Source organism: Mus caroli, unplaced genomic scaffold (genome assembly GCF_978045245.1).
Source record: "Mus caroli unplaced genomic scaffold, Mus_caroli_1 scaffold_6, whole genome shotgun sequence".
Classification (NCBI taxonomy): domain Eukaryota; kingdom Metazoa; phylum Chordata; class Mammalia; order Rodentia; family Muridae; genus Mus; species Mus caroli.
In genome coordinates, this window is record NW_028227261.1 from 41,700,827 (window position 1) to 41,717,374 (window position 16,548).

The 16,548-nt window shown below is 40.0% G+C and overlaps 1 protein-coding gene across 1 annotated transcript in view; it reads right to left on the minus strand.

The window, feature by feature from the left end:
- Stil (STIL centriolar assembly protein) overlaps positions 1 to 15,188 on the minus strand; it is a 43,278-nt gene extending 28,090 nt beyond the window's left edge. Inside the window, exons 1-9 of the mRNA XM_021159808.3 lie at positions 14,994 to 15,188; positions 12,415 to 12,499; positions 10,351 to 10,458; positions 8,539 to 8,651; positions 8,012 to 8,199; positions 5,810 to 6,057; positions 5,179 to 5,262; positions 3,456 to 3,542; positions 1,122 to 1,272 (exon numbers count right to left, since the gene is read on the minus strand). Coding sequence (XP_021015467.1) covers positions 1,122 to 1,272; positions 3,456 to 3,542; positions 5,179 to 5,262; positions 5,810 to 6,057; positions 8,012 to 8,199; positions 8,539 to 8,651; positions 10,351 to 10,458; positions 12,415 to 12,425 — 990 coding nt within the window. The 5' untranslated portion in view covers positions 12,426 to 12,499; positions 14,994 to 15,188. The remainder of the gene's footprint in view (positions 1 to 1,121; positions 1,273 to 3,455; positions 3,543 to 5,178; positions 5,263 to 5,809; positions 6,058 to 8,011; positions 8,200 to 8,538; positions 8,652 to 10,350; positions 10,459 to 12,414; positions 12,500 to 14,993) is intronic.
- Positions 15,189 to 16,548: the final 1,360 nt, after the last annotated feature.

Here is a 16,548-nt window from a genome sequence, read left to right on the forward strand (position 1 = left end):
ATTAAAGGCATGCATCACCACACTTGGCTTATCCTTTAAATTTAGTTTTTATATGACAATTTCAAAGACCTACTTTCTCTGTAACAACCACCTAGATGCATCATTTATTTTATTTTTAGAGACAAGGTCTTAAAACAAATGCCTGGCTCTCCTGGAACACAGGCTAGCCTCTGAACTAAGACTGCTTTCTGCCTACTGAGTACTGGGATTAAAAGCCTGACCCAGTAGGCTGGGCTCCTAGATGCATTTTTACATATTTTATTGCATCTCCTAGAACTGGAACTACAGATTGTTGTGAGGCACTAGGGGATGGCTGGGAAACTAAACCCAGGTCCTCTGGAAAGTAGTCGCTGAAGCTCTTAACCACTGAGCTATATATCTCTCGCTCCCACGAAAATCTTTTATATATTATTAATTACAGCCATGTGTTAAAAAATAAGTGACAACAAGGAAAACATCAAAAATTAATCCTCAGCTGGGCATGATGGTGTAAGCTTTTAATCCTAGCACTTGGGAAGCAGAAGCAGGCAGATTTCTGTGAGTTCGAGGCCAGCCTGGTCTATAGAGTGAGTTCAGGACAGCCAAGGCTGTTTACACCGAGAAAGCCTTTCTCAAAAAACAAAAACAATAAAATAAAAACACAACAATAAAAACTAATCCTCAATAGTATAAAATAATACAATGAATAAGCTACTGAAAAACAATGACTAGAAGAACAAGAACTGATGGTAAATTTTTAGTTGATTCACCTCCGTGGGTGGGACATCTCTGCTTGCCACTGGTGAAGGTGTTTCCAGAGTGGACTAAGTGATGAAGACACACCCAGAGTGCACTTGGTATCATCTCAGTGGCTGAAGTCCTGACTGAATGGAGGAAGGACAGGGGCGTGTCTATGCTCCTGATGCGCCACTTCCAGGTTAGCCAGGAAGTGAGCGTCTCTCTTCTATCCCACAGTCCTGCTACCATGATGGTCTGCTTTAGCATATGCAACCAGACAACCATGCACAGACTGAAGTCCCTGATCTGTGAGCTGTAATAAGGCTCCCCTTCCTGGTTTATTTCAGATATTTTGGTCTGAGTGATGAGAAAAATAACACAACACAGGTAGCATAAGCACTTACATTGAAAAGATGCAAAGTCTCCTTGTTGGTTAGTAACTGAAACTGAAGGTCGGGCGTCCTACTGTCACAAGGAAGGCACTCATAAAATTCAGGCTCCTTATGTGTCAATGAATAAAGAACTATGATGAAATTTCCAGATTCTGAAAAAACCCTAAACAAAAAAATAGCATTGAATTAAATTTTTTTGATAATAACGTTATAATGAAAGATCTCCTGGGTAAGTTTCCCAATCTAGTTAGTGGCTCATTTAAAGTATGTAGCTTATCTTTTAATGCTAACAATTAAAAAAATAAACTTATTTATTTTTATGTATATAAATGTTAATCTGCATATGTGTACCTGCACACCACGCAAGCCTGATGCCCTTGGAGGTGGAGAGCCAGTATGAGGATGCTGGGAATGAAACCGGAACTCTCTGCAAGTGTAGTCAGTGCTCTTAACCACCGAGACATCCCTCCAGCCCCCAGAGTTACTAATTTTTCAATAAAAAAACATTCTATAATAAAATATATAAACACTCTTTGTAAAACATCAAAGAAAACGGGAATATATAAAATGGAAAATGAAAACTTCCCCACCCAGCTTTCACTTCAGAGAGAGAGAGAGAGAGAGATCTCAAGAATGCACACACAATCACACAATGGTATGCACACCTAGCTACTTGCAAGTGTAAAAAGGATCACTTGAATCCAGGAATTCAGCACCCCCTGAGCTTTTACTGAACATCTCCTGACTATAGAAACTTAAAACAAAATGAATAATTGGTAATAAAACTTAACTGTACTATATCATAGAAAAGAACCAATAATTAACATTTAGTACCCTGAAGAGATGGCTCAGTGGTTAAGAGCCCTCAATCCTCTTGTAGAGCCTGGGTTCCATACCCAGTGCCCACAGGTTGGTTCACAACCACCTGTAACTCCAGTCCGATGGCACTGGATTCCCTCTTTTCCATGAACACAAGAAACGCATGTGATGCACAGACAAACATGTAAGATAAAACACCCATAAAATAATAATAAAAACTTAAAGAAAATACTTAACATCCTTTCTCTCTTTTTGTTTCTGGGGCAAGGACTCAGATAATATAGGCTGGCTTGGAACTTGTTATGTAGCTCAGGCTGGCCTCAAACTGGTCCTTCTGCCCTAGGCTCCCAGTGCTAGGATCACAGGTAAGGCAAGCCTCATTATGTCTGGCTTGTTTGAGTACAAATAAAATTCACTTGGAAAGCTGAATAAAATATATAAAGTATAACTATAAAAGCATCAGAAAAAAAAGACAGGGCTTCTTTTATTTATACTCCTAGAATGTGAAATTCCTAAGTAAGAAAGAAAAGGGAGGAATTTGACTAAAAAAACAAACAAAATAACCTTGAGGCTGGGGCTAGAGAGATGGCTCAGCAGTTAAGAGCACTTGCTGCTCTTCTAGAGGACCTGGGTTCAATTCCCAGTGTGCAGCTGGTGGCTCACAACCACCTGCACCTCCGGGTCCGGGGTACAATGCTCTCTCCTGGTCTCCATGGGCACCAAGTATGCAAATAGTAGAGAGACAAGCATGGAGGTAAAACACACCTAAACAAAATACACAACACAACAAAATAAAATAATTAAAAGGGCGTTGGGGTATGGAGAGATGCCTCAGTAGTTAAGTGCAGTGGCAGCTCTTTCAAAGGACTCAAGTTCAATTCCCAGCATCCACAAGTCAGCTCACGACTGTCTCTACGTCCAGTTCAAAGATCAAGCATTCTCACACAGACATGAGAAATATGAGGAAGAAGCATAGTGCAAGAGACAATAGCAAAAGACAACACTCAGAAATGTCATAAATGCTGGAAAAGAGCATGCTTCTTCTATTAGATTAGCAAAGGCTGTCAATGCTTCTGTAACCTGAAATAACAGCTCACACCTATAGATCTAACACTCAAAGAGGCTAGGGCAGTTAAGACTGCCTTGAGTTCAAAGTCAATCTGGGCCACACACTGAGTTCAAAACCATCTTGGCCACAGATTAAGACCCTGTCTCAAAGACTGAAGAAAAAGGAAACAAAGACTTTCCATTTGTCTTCCTTGAGCTAACACCCTGCCTCTGTCCTGTCCTGCCACACTAGCATGCTTACTGTGTGATCTTTCACTCAGTGCCTCTCAAGTAAGCACATCCTATATGGTCGTTGTACGCTTACCTTCTTACTATTTAGTCTTATTTAGTATGAAGCTTATTTTCCTTAAAAGTACACATTTATTATATACTAAAGCAGTGTATGAATTTTAACTGAAACCAATACACTATAAACAGAAGCAATCAAACTAAAATATTATAGTATAAAACATCACTTGCCTTTCCTGAATGGAAGAACTGAACATGTATCTCAAGCAGCAAGCCCATACCTGAGGGCTATAGACATGTATAATTCCAGACAGCCAGCTAAAAGAAAGACAGAAAGTATATCATCAGCCAAGTATGGTGGCATGCAGCTATAATCCCAACTGAGGCTGAGGCAAATTCTAGGGTAGCAGGGCTACACAGGGAGAGCTTACCTCAAAATAAAAAGAAAACCCACTATAGTCATTTAAAGTTTACATATTTCGGATCACACGCTTTCCAAGATTGATCCTTGATGAGCAACAGTAGTACATTAAAAACTTGACAAATAAAAAAAATCACATGCCAATTCAGAGGCAGACTATACTGGTATCTATGGCAACATAAATTCATCACATGTACATACAGGAAGAGACAAGTGCATGGTGTTTATCTCTTCCACTTGGATGTGGGAGAGAAAAGTGGTCTGGGCGGGGGGGAATCACAGGTATCTGAATAAGTGAGCATGGACTGGAAAGGAACAATCAGAGGAGACCAAAGTCTGTGCCTAAAACTAGGAATTGTGAAGAGGTTAAAGTGCTGTAATATATACATACAGGTATCCCAAAATGTAGAGATACCTTACAAGAAAATGCCCACAACTGCCAGGTGGTGGTGGCACATGCTTTTATTCCCAGCACTTGGGAGGCACAGGCAGGCAGATCTCTGAGTTTGGGGCCAACCTAGTCTACAGAACAAGGTCTAGGACAACAAGGGCTACCCTGAGAAATCCAGCCTCAAAAAACAGACAGACAAAAATGCTATAATTACTTTTTAATTAATTAAATTTTGTTTTGTTCTTTTAAGACAGTTTCTCTGTGTGGCCTTGGCTGTTCTAGAACTTGCTCTGTAGACCAGGGTGAACTTGAACTCACAGAGATCTGTCTGTATCTGCCTCAAAAGTGAAGAGATTAAAGGTGCATGCCATCACTGTCCAGCCACAGGCACTATGTTTATTTTTCAGTGTTCATTTCATAGGTAAATCATATACTAATTATTGATTACTTTTTTGCATTTGCAAATACCTTTTCTTTTTCGTGACCCCCCTCCCTCTCCCTCTCTCTCTCTGTGAATATCACCTAACTTGGAGTTTAAATTCTTTGAGAAGGAATTTTTAAGCCCTAACACAGAACCAAACATGCTATGCACACTAAAACACCTAATAGACACTGAATAAATATGATTTTCTGAATCATCTTTCTCAATGTCATTAACACACTAACTGTAAAGAAAAAAAACATTAACACCAAAGGGACTTTCTGTATGATTGCCTTCAACAGATTTTAAATTCTATTATATTAAGTCCTGGATTCTCTATAAAGACAAATTTAATGAGAAGGCTGGAGACCTTCAACTTCAACTAGGATTCAGAAATATTATTTAGCTGATTAATATTAAAATACTGAAGCTTAAGCAGCACCAGCTTTTGTAGCTTTATAAAAAGAGCTCAAACCAGATGAGGTGGCACAGTGCTTTAATCCCAGCACTCTGGAAGCAAGAGGCTCTCTGTGAGTTCCAGGCCAGCTAGGGCTACACAGAAAGGCTCGGCCTCAAAAAACAAACACACACATACAAAGCCAAAAAAACAAACCAACAAGAGGAACAAAAAAACCCCAACCAAACATAAAAGCCAATGATTTTCCCAACTATCTGGATACACATTAAGCCGAGAGGTTTTCTTAAGTAGAATAATACTCACATTCCCACTAACGGTAGAGAATACACCTTGGGATCTGATTCCAGCAAAAGTAACAATTTGCGAGTTTCATCCATAGTAATATATCTAAACAGAAGAAACTTAAGTAAGAATAATTTCAAGTGTGTGCTTTCAACCCTCAAAACTCCAACCGAGTCTGGAAACTCTGTTTTATTTAAACAAAACTATTTCTTGTAGTGGATGAAAAAGAAGCCACAAAGACTAAATATGTGAAATGTTTTGACCTATTAAAATAATCATTTAGGATTGCATACTTAAAATATTTTATCCAACTTTACTTACATATTACTTGTAAATAGTGTTAACACTAAAGAGGACAATTTCAGAACCAACTATGCTACTGAAAAAAGTGAATGCAAGTCTCCAGGCAACTTGATAGGACAAATGTGACTTTTCCGTGAGAGGAACTGCATTAAGGGAGGGATAACTAATCCTCCGTACATGATATCCTTCTAACTACTGCCAAAGAGTATGAGAACACAACAGAAAACCCACTTTCCCTAAAAGGAGATCCATCTCTGACATGTAAACTGACTATAGGAATTAGTATTATTGAAAAATATATTAATTCAATCAATACTGATAAGCTTAGACTAATGGATCTTTTACTTACCCATGTTTATAGGTTCCCTGAACTTGAGAAATATTCAGATTACTACTTAAGTTTCTTGCAAGTGCTGTAGGAATAATGGGGATAGGCTTCACAGGCACACACTTGAAAGAATTTGCTAGAGTTACTGCTGTCCATTGCAAGTTAAAATCCACGCCATCCAAACTCTCCCTGGGGGTGATTTGGGCTCGTAGGCAAAGCAACTTTCCACAGTCCAAGAAATCTTTGCTACACACATGGTATTGTAAAGCCTGAGGAATCAATATTATATAATTATTTTAAAACTTTGAAGTGCATCCATATCTTTAAAGTTCATTTAACATTGCTACATATACCTCTATGATATCTTACATTAACAAAATTAATTCTAATTCACAACATTTCACTTCTTATTTCTTTCACATGATCAAAGATTATGTGAATAATTTAATCAAAGCAAGTGCTCAGCTCCAACATAAATTTCCAAATTGGATGTCCTAGCAGCTCTTTAAATTCATGTTGGGCAATTATCACCCCTAATAAGTTTTACTACAGTGGGGTGGTGGGGTATAGAACGCAATTATGACTCAGCCTTAGGGAATCTCGATCACTCACTCCTTTTTGGTTCCTTCCTCATTATCCAAATCAGGGTAGCTCTTCTTTTCCGTATTTAGCCATATCTACTGTGTCCTTTTTATTCTTACAGCTACCACTGCGCGCGCACACACACTAATATACATCCAACCTAGTCAATCATCATTCTCTCTGACTTCAGTGAGCCTGCTTGATCAGATCTGACAGAACTGTTTCTTTTCAGAAATCTCTAATAACTGTTTCTTTTCAGAAATCTCTAATAACTCTATACACAAAAGAAATGTGTATAAAGCTCTCCAATAAAGGTCTCTATAATTTGACCAAATGTATACTCCAGTCTAATTGCCCTTAGCAAAAGTCTATATACCATTAGAACCCCTGAGCACTTCCTGAACCTTCTTTCCTGTCTTGGTCCCACTGCTTCCTCTTCTGGAATACTAGCCATCTCTAGTCTCAAGAAACCACATTACCTTTGATTTTTAAATCCACAATGATTCAATCACACATTACAAATAATTCTCAAATCTGTATGACTTATCAAAATACTATAAGCTACACACACTATCATTCTCATATATAATTTAAAATAATGCCATCTACACTTCAGACACAGGATTCAGAGAACCTGAGCTGGATCTGAGCCAAAACATCCTACCTACGGATTAGTTTTCACAGCATTACAAGGTGCCATACAAACTTCCAAGGAAGGCAAGCAAATAGTCCTGCCCAGGTATGACACCTATGAACCACAAGGACCAGAAAGGCACAATAACCCTAAGGAAGCAATAGCAGTACACACACCTTGGTGGTAATTAACAGCTTTCTAATTGGACTTCAGGCTCACTCAAGAGGGAAGTCATGCTGGAGCTAGAAACCTGGCCAACCACCCAGGGCTAGAAACGTCATGGATTTTGGAAAACCTTCAACTGCAAGTTTATTAAACTGCATAATTCCTAAACTAAGTACATTTTAAATATTTATCCTCTATACACCGGTACATGCAACCCTTACACCTCAAAAAAACTTTTCTTTGTAACAGGAGACCATTACAGAACCCACAACTGATGAAAATGCAGAAGGAGTAAGTCCTAAACAGAACACCTATAACATAACTCCTGCACCTAAGGCTCAGGAATCATTGCTGAAGACGACAGGAAAATTGTTAAGAGCCAGAGCACAGGACATTTCATGTGAGACTGTTTCTACTAGAAATGTCAGATAGGCTACATTAATGAAGTCTCATCAACATGGCTGCCTAAGTAAGTCCAAATGGTGACAACATCCACAGACATGCTAACATGGCAGAGAGAAATCTTATGAGATCTCAACCTTAGACAAAGAGCTATGGGCAACTGGGAAAGGTTGAGAGTAGGAGACAGTCTTCCCTAGGGAACTGCACACTAATTGGAATATGAAGCAGTCAGTGCTGAGGTAACATTATATAGAGTAGGCTGAAATTATGTGTATGTGTGTCCCTAACAATAACTTTTTGAAAGGCCATAAATTTCAGAGCGAGAGGGTATGCACACAGAGGAGTTGGAGGGAGAACAGGGGAAGATGGTGCAATTATGTCATAATTTTAAAAACTAAAGACTATTATAAAAAAAGAATAATGTTATCAATAAATTTCACCTTTAAAGCTGAACTGAAGTCATCTGTATTATGAACTATCACATCCCTTGAACCAAGTCCTTGAGTATGAACTCTGCAGGGAATCAAAAAATCTCCAGGAAGTGAAGCAGTAGGAGTTCTTTCTAAGCATTCAGGTATTTCTCGACCAGGATCAAAGCGATCTATGGTCAATGTCACACCTTCTTCATCTGCAGAACAGAAATATTTCTATTATATAACATGCTAATTAAAAACATAAAACCACCAAGCAGAACTACATTTTAGCAAAAATATTTTTATCATACTAAAATCTTACCTAAAAAATGATAGCTTATGTAGTCTACCAGGTGACTACACCACGAATTCTGTAATGGGTAGTTTTACTCATATTTATATCCATGATGTACAGCAAAGAAATTAGCAAAAGCACATGCAATAGCCAGCTGAAACTAATGTATATTCTTTAACAGCCTGCGCATGCACACAGGCGGGCGTGCATGTGTGTGTGTTTGTGTGTGTGTGTATTTCTTTATTTTACAACATATTACCTTCATCCACTGTGAGAGAACCAAGTAAGAAGCATGGCACATTTTTTTTATTCTGCTTAGCATGACGATAAGCAAGTCGGATGGCCTTTTCAGTTACCATAAGCTTTGGCTTTCTGAAAAATAAGAAAAGTCTTTTCTGAATGTGGTATGCCTAATGTCCACCTTAGGAAATATCCACATTAAACAAAAACCTTCTATGAAAGTACTGACTGAAATGTAACAAAGAATTTTAAGAATGCACACAAAGACAATCAGCTAGAGCTCCCTAGTCAAGAAAGCCTGTAAACGGCAAGAGGAAGACAAGGACACCTGGAAACCAGACTGGCCATGAGCTGACAAAAAAGGCACAAACGCCACCCCAGGTTCTTGCCTAACCTGGGCTAGAATACAAACTGACAAACTAGGAAGCAGATGTTTCTGTAAATAAAGATTGACAAAAACAGTCACATTCTTTTCTGTATATATCATTTATGTCTGATCTCAGCATTCTTGAATACATAACATAAATATATTTAAAACAAAACAGCTCGTCAGGGTGGCATAAACCCTTAATCTCAGAACTCAGGAGGTGCAGGCATCTCAGAATTTGAGGCCAATCTGATCTACATAGTGATCAGATTCAAGCCAGCTATGTAGCAAGACAAGATCCTGTCTTTAAAAGGGGGGAATGGGTAGGGGGTGGAGGCTGAGGAGATGGCTTAGTCGATAAGAGCTCATACTGCCCTTCCAGAGGACCTGAGTTCAATCCCAGCACCATCAGATGGCTCACGATCACCTGTAATTCGAGTTAAAGGGGATCTGGCCTCTTCTGGCACCTGTACTAATGTGATTAAAAGTAAAATGAATCAGGCTAGAGAGATGGCTCAGATAAGAGCACTGACTGCTCTTCCAGAGGTCCTGAGTTCAATTCTAAGGAAACCACATGGTGGCTCACAACCATCTGTAATGGGATCCGATGCCCTCTTCTGGTGTGTGTCTGAAGACAGCTACAGTGCACTTATAAACATAAAATAAATAAATATTTTTTAAAAGAGAGAGATTATTTCTCAAAAGCATAAGGAAAACTTAATAAGCAGATGGAATTTTTATCTGATACAAACTAAGTGAGAAAGTTTTTTAAAAAAGAACAGATTGAGCATCGTTTTCCTGAATACCTGGGACCACAAGAACTTCAGGTTTGGGAATATATGCATATACAAGATCTTGGAGATGGAACTAAAATCTAAACATTTAAGTTCACTGATGTTTAAAAATATCTTAGAGTCTGAAGGTAATTTTAATGTAACTATATTTTGTATTTAGATAAAAATATAGAATGGACCACTTTATAGTATCTTGTGGATGCTCAATAAGTTTCAGATTTTGAGGGCAAGAGTCTTTACCCACTTGACCATCTTGCCAGTTCAAGCTTCAGATTTTACAATCTGGGGAAATGGTTCCTACCACACAAGCACAAGGACCTGAGTGTGGCTCTTCAACATCCACAAAAAAGATGGGTGCAGTGGCACCATCGGTCTCCCCTCGTGGTTGGGGGAGGAAGGGGTGAGGTGGCCAGCAGGCTCCCTGAGAGGCAAGCTCCAGAGCTAGTGAGATCCTGACTCAAAAGAGAAGGTGAGAACAATAGGAGAAGACACTGGGCACCAACCTTCGGCTTCCAATAGTGGGGACAAAGACACACACACACACAAAAGAAAAAAAACTGGACTTTGGGATTTAGGTAGCCCAACTTGTAATTAGTAATAACGTCAATCAAGTCTGTCTTACATATTCTGATTCAGCTTACACTGGCTTGACTTGAAAAGAGAAACATACCTGTAGTAACTGAGATGCAAGTAGATGCACTCTCCAATTGGCATTGGGTTCCAAAGTGCCAATTTTGATGGGGGAAAATGGAAAGGCACCATCTTGCTTGAAGGAAACCTTTAAAAAACCAACAATTAAAGTACAAAGAAAAGCAAAAAAGTATATATTTTATAAGAAAGCTAATTCTCCTTGCCAGGCATTCTAAGTCCTCACAAGGCCAAGACTAGAAATACCAGGCCAGCCAAAAAAAAAAAAGCGATGGGTAGCCATGTTAAGGACTTGATTATGACAAAAAAGACCACCAACGCTTTCTTGAAGAGTTATGCTGAATATTGAGCATATATATAAAATGCCTTAAAATGATCTCTAATTCATTGTTAAGTGTTCAGTGCTGTCTTTTTTTCCCCTCATTTCCACAGTTCATAGTACCTTTAAAGATCAATCAATAATAGTACCTTTAAAGATCAATCAATAATAATACTTTGGGTTTATTTCCTTAGTACAATGAAGAGTCATGCCAGCTAAAATCCTAACGATACTACTTATAAATTATATGACAACAGATTGAATATTTCTATGCTGTATTTTATGTTCATTAAAAAAATACTATATGGGGCCAGGCATGGTGGCACACACCTTTAATCCCAGCACTTGGGAGGCAGAGGGAAGCAGATCTCTGAGTTTGAAGCCAATCTCGTCTACATAGTGAGTTTCAGGACAGCCAGGGCTACATAGAGAGACCCCGTCTCAAAACAAACAAATTAAAAAAAGAAAAAAACCTACAGCAGTATGATCCAACAGAAGGGTCAGGATTAAAGTAAAAGAAATACGAGAGCCTCCCTGGGCCGCGTTTCCTATTGTCTTCATCCAAAACATCTGGCACAAATGAAGCAACAGAGAATATAAGAGCTCCCCATGGGCATAACTATAGTTTAGAAGAAGAAAAAAATCCATATGGCAGCATTTATTGCTCTTCTCTAGGGGGAAATAATGGGCCAGAGAACTAAAGCACCTAAGCCAGGTTGCCAGGTCCTCCATGGGATAACAGACTAAGAAAAGCAGGGGCAGGTGGCCAGCTCCTCCTCCCTACTATAGAGAAAAAGAATCACTTCAGGAAACATGGAGAATCTTGGGATGGCCAATGGGAGAAGATTACCACCAAGGACCCGGTGCTTAGAAAGAAGGAACCCCAAAAACTTTCCATTCCTCTAGGGTGGAAATGAGCAATCTTCTAATTTATAGCCTCAGTTCAGGTAATTTCTTACCAAATTAAAAAAAAAAAATCTATGTCATTAAGTGTAAGAGGAAAGGGAGCTAGAACTTACTAAGTCCTTCCCTACATATGCCCATGCCTTCCATTTAATATGCCTTCTTAATACTTCCTGGTAATCAATTAGAAAGTGATCACCATCCTCATTATACAGTGAGGGGCACAATGAATGAACTAGACCAGGGAGCCACCATTTTAACTGTGGAGCCAGATATTCCTGGTTCTAAAGACTGTTCTTTCTTCTCTTCCAGTATTCCTTCGCAAGCTAATGTGGATAGCTATAATAAAAGAAAATATTTTGAAGGTAGGCATGGCATACATCTGAGGTCCCAAAGCTTGAGAGGCCGAGGAAGGAGTATTAAAATGAGTCTGTTGTTTTAAGATAGGCCTCAGCAATATGGCAAGACATCCACCAAATAACTAAACACACAGCCTGGCACAGTGGCACATGCCTATTATCCTAGCTACGGGGAGGGTGAGGCAGAAGAACTGAGTGAGGGAGTGTGGGGCCAGTCACACTATGTAGCTTTTGGCTCAAAAAACTAAAACGGGTCCTGGAGAGATAAATAGCTCAGTGATTAAGAGTACTTGCTGCTCTAGCAGAAGCCCCAGATTTATTTCCTGGCACTTACAGGTAGCTCACAACCAACTATAGCTCCAATTCCGAGGGATCAGATACTTCTTCTGGCCTTCTTGGGCACCAGAAATGTATATGTTGCCAATACATACATATAGGCAAAACACTCATACACATAAATAACAAAATATCTAAATATATACTCAATAAAATAAAATTTCTGTACCTGGTATTCATCTGGAATTATAGGCTGAAGGAACTACAGGCTCTATATTTGGTGAGTGATTTATTCAATTTGTAATCCTTAGTACCTTACAGAAATAAAGAAATATTGTTAAACATAGAAGAACATTGTGTAGCAAATGAGGACCATTCTTAACCATACAGTAACAAAATAATTGGCAAAATTAAGTTGCTTATATGAAAAGTAGCAGATTAGTAAGATTAAAAGCATGTAAATCACAGGATGGAGCATTCTTGCCTACTTTGTGTAAGGCCCTATATTCAATGTACAATACAGAGAAAAATAAACGAATCGATGTTAACAGATTTTGATTGCTTTTATACTCCAGAGTCATTCAGTCTATAAACTAACCTCAATATTTAATTTAGCAACAAATACACCTATTCATTTAGGAAGCACATGTGTTTCTCCAAATCTCTTTCTTCCTTTCATTTTTTTTTTTTTTTTAAACACAAGGTTTTGTGGCACAGAACTTTAATCCCAGCACTTGGCAGAGGCAGGTAGAGGCAGGTAGATGGACCTCTAGGTTTGAGGCCAGCCTGGTCTACATAGTGATTTCTGCCAGGGTTATGCATTTTGTTCATTAGTACTGAATGAACCTATCCAGTTGGAAATTAGACATATGGACTTGAAACTAAAGAGAGGTGGAAACTAAAGGTGTACAAAACACTAGTGAAAATATCCAGTTAAGTGTGACTATGTCCAAACCCAAAACAAGTCAGTTTGTGGGGACAGAGATCTTCCTGTTCATTGTCACAAGAGCGAGTCTGTTGATGCATATGTTCATTTTAGTTGTTTATAAAAATGTATCATAAAGTTTCCTGTTTGGGCTTTCTGGGGATCATGTCTCCCCTGCCCCCCTTCAAGTGCTGGGATACAGGGGCACACTACCAAGCCCAGCCAGCACATATGTACTTTTTAAGTCTTAATTGTTTTTATCTTCTGCGCATTGTTTTGATTTCAGAGAAAAAAATCTTGTCTGAGGTAGACAAGGAGGCTTAGTGGTTGCTGTTGCAAGGTGAGTGATTCAGTTCTCAGAGTGCGAGGTGGAAACAAAGTACAGAATCTGGAACGCTGTCCTTTGACCTCCACATGTACACAGTGGGACAGACTTCTGCTCTCACGTGCACATATCACGTACATAGCACAACAGCAATACTAACAATAGATAGCAATCTTCGGGCCTTACGTAAGATGGCTCAGAGGCTAAAAGTGCTTGCTGTCAAAACTAACAACCTGAGTTTGATTGATTCCTAGGACCTACTGGCAGAAGGAGAACCGACTCCTGAAAGTCATCCTCAGACCTCCACATGCACACTGCAGCATGCATGTGCACATGCGCACACATGAACACACAATACATACATTTTAAACTAATGAAATTTTAAAAAATGAATCATCTGACTCAAGATAGAGGATTACTAACAAAGGTGTAAGTCATTTAGAAGAGACCTTTTCTATATAGTCTAAGGCTAAAAATATTGGGAGAACAAAGTTCTACTGGATATAAACTTTAAGGATCAACTAAAACTTATCCCAGAGATATGGGACTTCTTGAAATACAGGCTTGTTTTTCTTGTTTGTTTGTTTTAAAAGAAGCCTTTCTTTAGCAGTTGACTGTCATGGTATCAATAATCACACTGATAACTCTACCCCCCACAAAGTATACGTTTTCCTCACCAACAGGAGGGTTTTTAAGTGCCTGTCTCTCCTTTCATGCATTAAGTCTTTCTCATCTGAAAACCACCAAATGAGATTTGATAACTCGTTCATCTTGATAGTATTACATAAAGCTAATGGAGTCAAAGCTGTACAAACGTGTACCTAACAAAAAATATTCTGCTCAGAGAATGTCTTCATTGTACAGCAAATGAGGACCATCAAGTCACCCTCACCTCTTCTCCCTCTTACCCATAGAAAAGTCTTTCTGTTCTCCCACCTTAGCTGTTCTCCTCAGCCCAGCCAGATTTACTGACAAATCCCTCAGTGCAGACACAAATGGGTCTATGTACAAGTTTTTCCCCTGATTAGAAAGTCAATAGCTTTTCTTTATATATAAAATAAAAACCCTTCATATTAAGGTCCTACCGAATTACTGCAACCATAACCCCGGTCACTCATCCTCCAGTCCTAACTCGACTATCTGCAGTCGATAGGACTACACAGGCTGTCCTCCCCTTCCTTTGGAATTTCCTACTAAATCCTATCATCCAACCCCCGACACGAATGTGCAATCTCACGGTGACATCACTGTCTTTGTGTTCAGACACAGTACGTCCACGCCTCACTTTTGAGATAGGTCTACTTCCTGTAGACCACCGACTATAAACACGTAATAGATTTCTTACACAGTCTGGGTCAGATAGAAAGAATGCAAAAGTCAAGGATCAGGGTTTCAGTCTCCATGAAATTTCTCCAGTGAAGTCAATCTGAGGCACGTCACAATGTAAACTTCTTTCCCATTTTTTAGCAGTGAGGTCCGCCTTCTTTCTCCCCTGGCGGCCCCGTGGTCATCGGTTCCACCGCGCTAACTCCGACCTTACAGGCCGCTTGTTACTCACCGTGCTTCCCGGGCCCGGAGGGCGCCTCGGGGAATCAGGAGCTCAAAGATCCACCGTCGCTGTTGTCACGGCCGCCGCCAAGCTAGGGTTTGGTTGTTGGGCCCGTTTGTTGGGCACGCAGAGTCAGGATCCAGGTAGCGTCTCAGATGACTGCGGCCCCGCCTCTGGGACGTTGGGGTCGCGGGAACCGAGGCGGCAAGCGCTCGCTGGAGGGAACCAAAGGGCGCGCCGCGCCTGCTGATTGGCCAGAAGCCCGGCCAGTCCCGCTGCAGGGGCGGTACCACGATCGTCACGCAACGTCTCAGCCGCAGACTGCTGTGACGACCAATCGGAGCCAGCCTGGGATTAGCGCTCGCCCTATCCCAAGGTTCTTTAGAGAACCGAGGGCGCCAGCGCAGCTCTGTGTCACTACTCGGAGGATTTAAACCTTCATTTGGTCAACGGCTAAGTTCCGGTTTGGCTGGCATTGGCTAAACGCATGCGCAGTAAAAAAAAAAAAAAAAAAAAAAAAATCCCGGCTGGTTCGCTGGAAGTGCTTTCTGCACAGATTGTGGTCTGACTGCTGGGATCCACTCAGCTGAGCTTGGTTCTTCCTTGTAATTCCTACGCTCTTCCGAGGCAGGTGCTGAGACAGGAGGCTCACCACGAGTTGGAGACAAGCTGGAATTATTTAGAGACCCTGTCTCAAAAAGACTAGGGTCGAGTGTGGTGGTGCGCCGCCTTAGTCCCAGCTTTGAAGAGGTGGGTGGAGGCAGAGAGATCTGCAGTTCTAGGTCTTCTAAGCTACGAAGCAAATCAAAGACCATCTTGGTCTACATGAGACCCTGTCTCAGGGGAAAAAGGTTTTCAAGCCCTTGGATGATCAGAGATAGAGGAGGTTAAATTTGCTTTAAGTTGTTTCTTAAATATGATCGATCTTATCAATTTTGGGAAATTCTTTCTCGTTGAACAGAAAACACTGGTGGCTATTTATACTTATTTCCAGTGCTAATATTGGGGACAGTTGTGGTGTGTGATTTATGTGCGTGTGCAGCCAGAGGTCCATGTTGGAGATCTTTGAGATGATCAGGCATTCGTTGTAATTAAAACAAAACAAAACAAGACTTAAAATTAAAAAGGAAGCACATCTATAGTGTTAGGGGAAGGTAGCAAACGTGTTCTTAGGATTAGTTCATGTTACATTAAACTTTGTGTATTTTTTTTTTAAAAAGGCAGGTAAAAATCTAAATACATAAAAGGCTTTAGATTAATAATGTATCAATCTTGGGTTAATAGAAACAAATGTACATACTTATATAAGATGTTAAAAAAAATAAGAGGAAAGTGCGTGGGAGGTGTGCTTCATTTTTTTTTCTGTGTATCTGAGACTGTTCTGGGAGGCTAATATGCAGCTAAGTAGTAGTGTAGGACCCCAGCATGTGCAGGGTCCTGGGTTGAGTGACTAGCACCACACAATAAGTAAATACTTTTAACAGGTAAAATCTGGGGCTGTAGAGATAGCTCAGTGGTTAAGAGCACTTGCTGATCTTGCAGATCATCTTGGTTGCCGGCATCC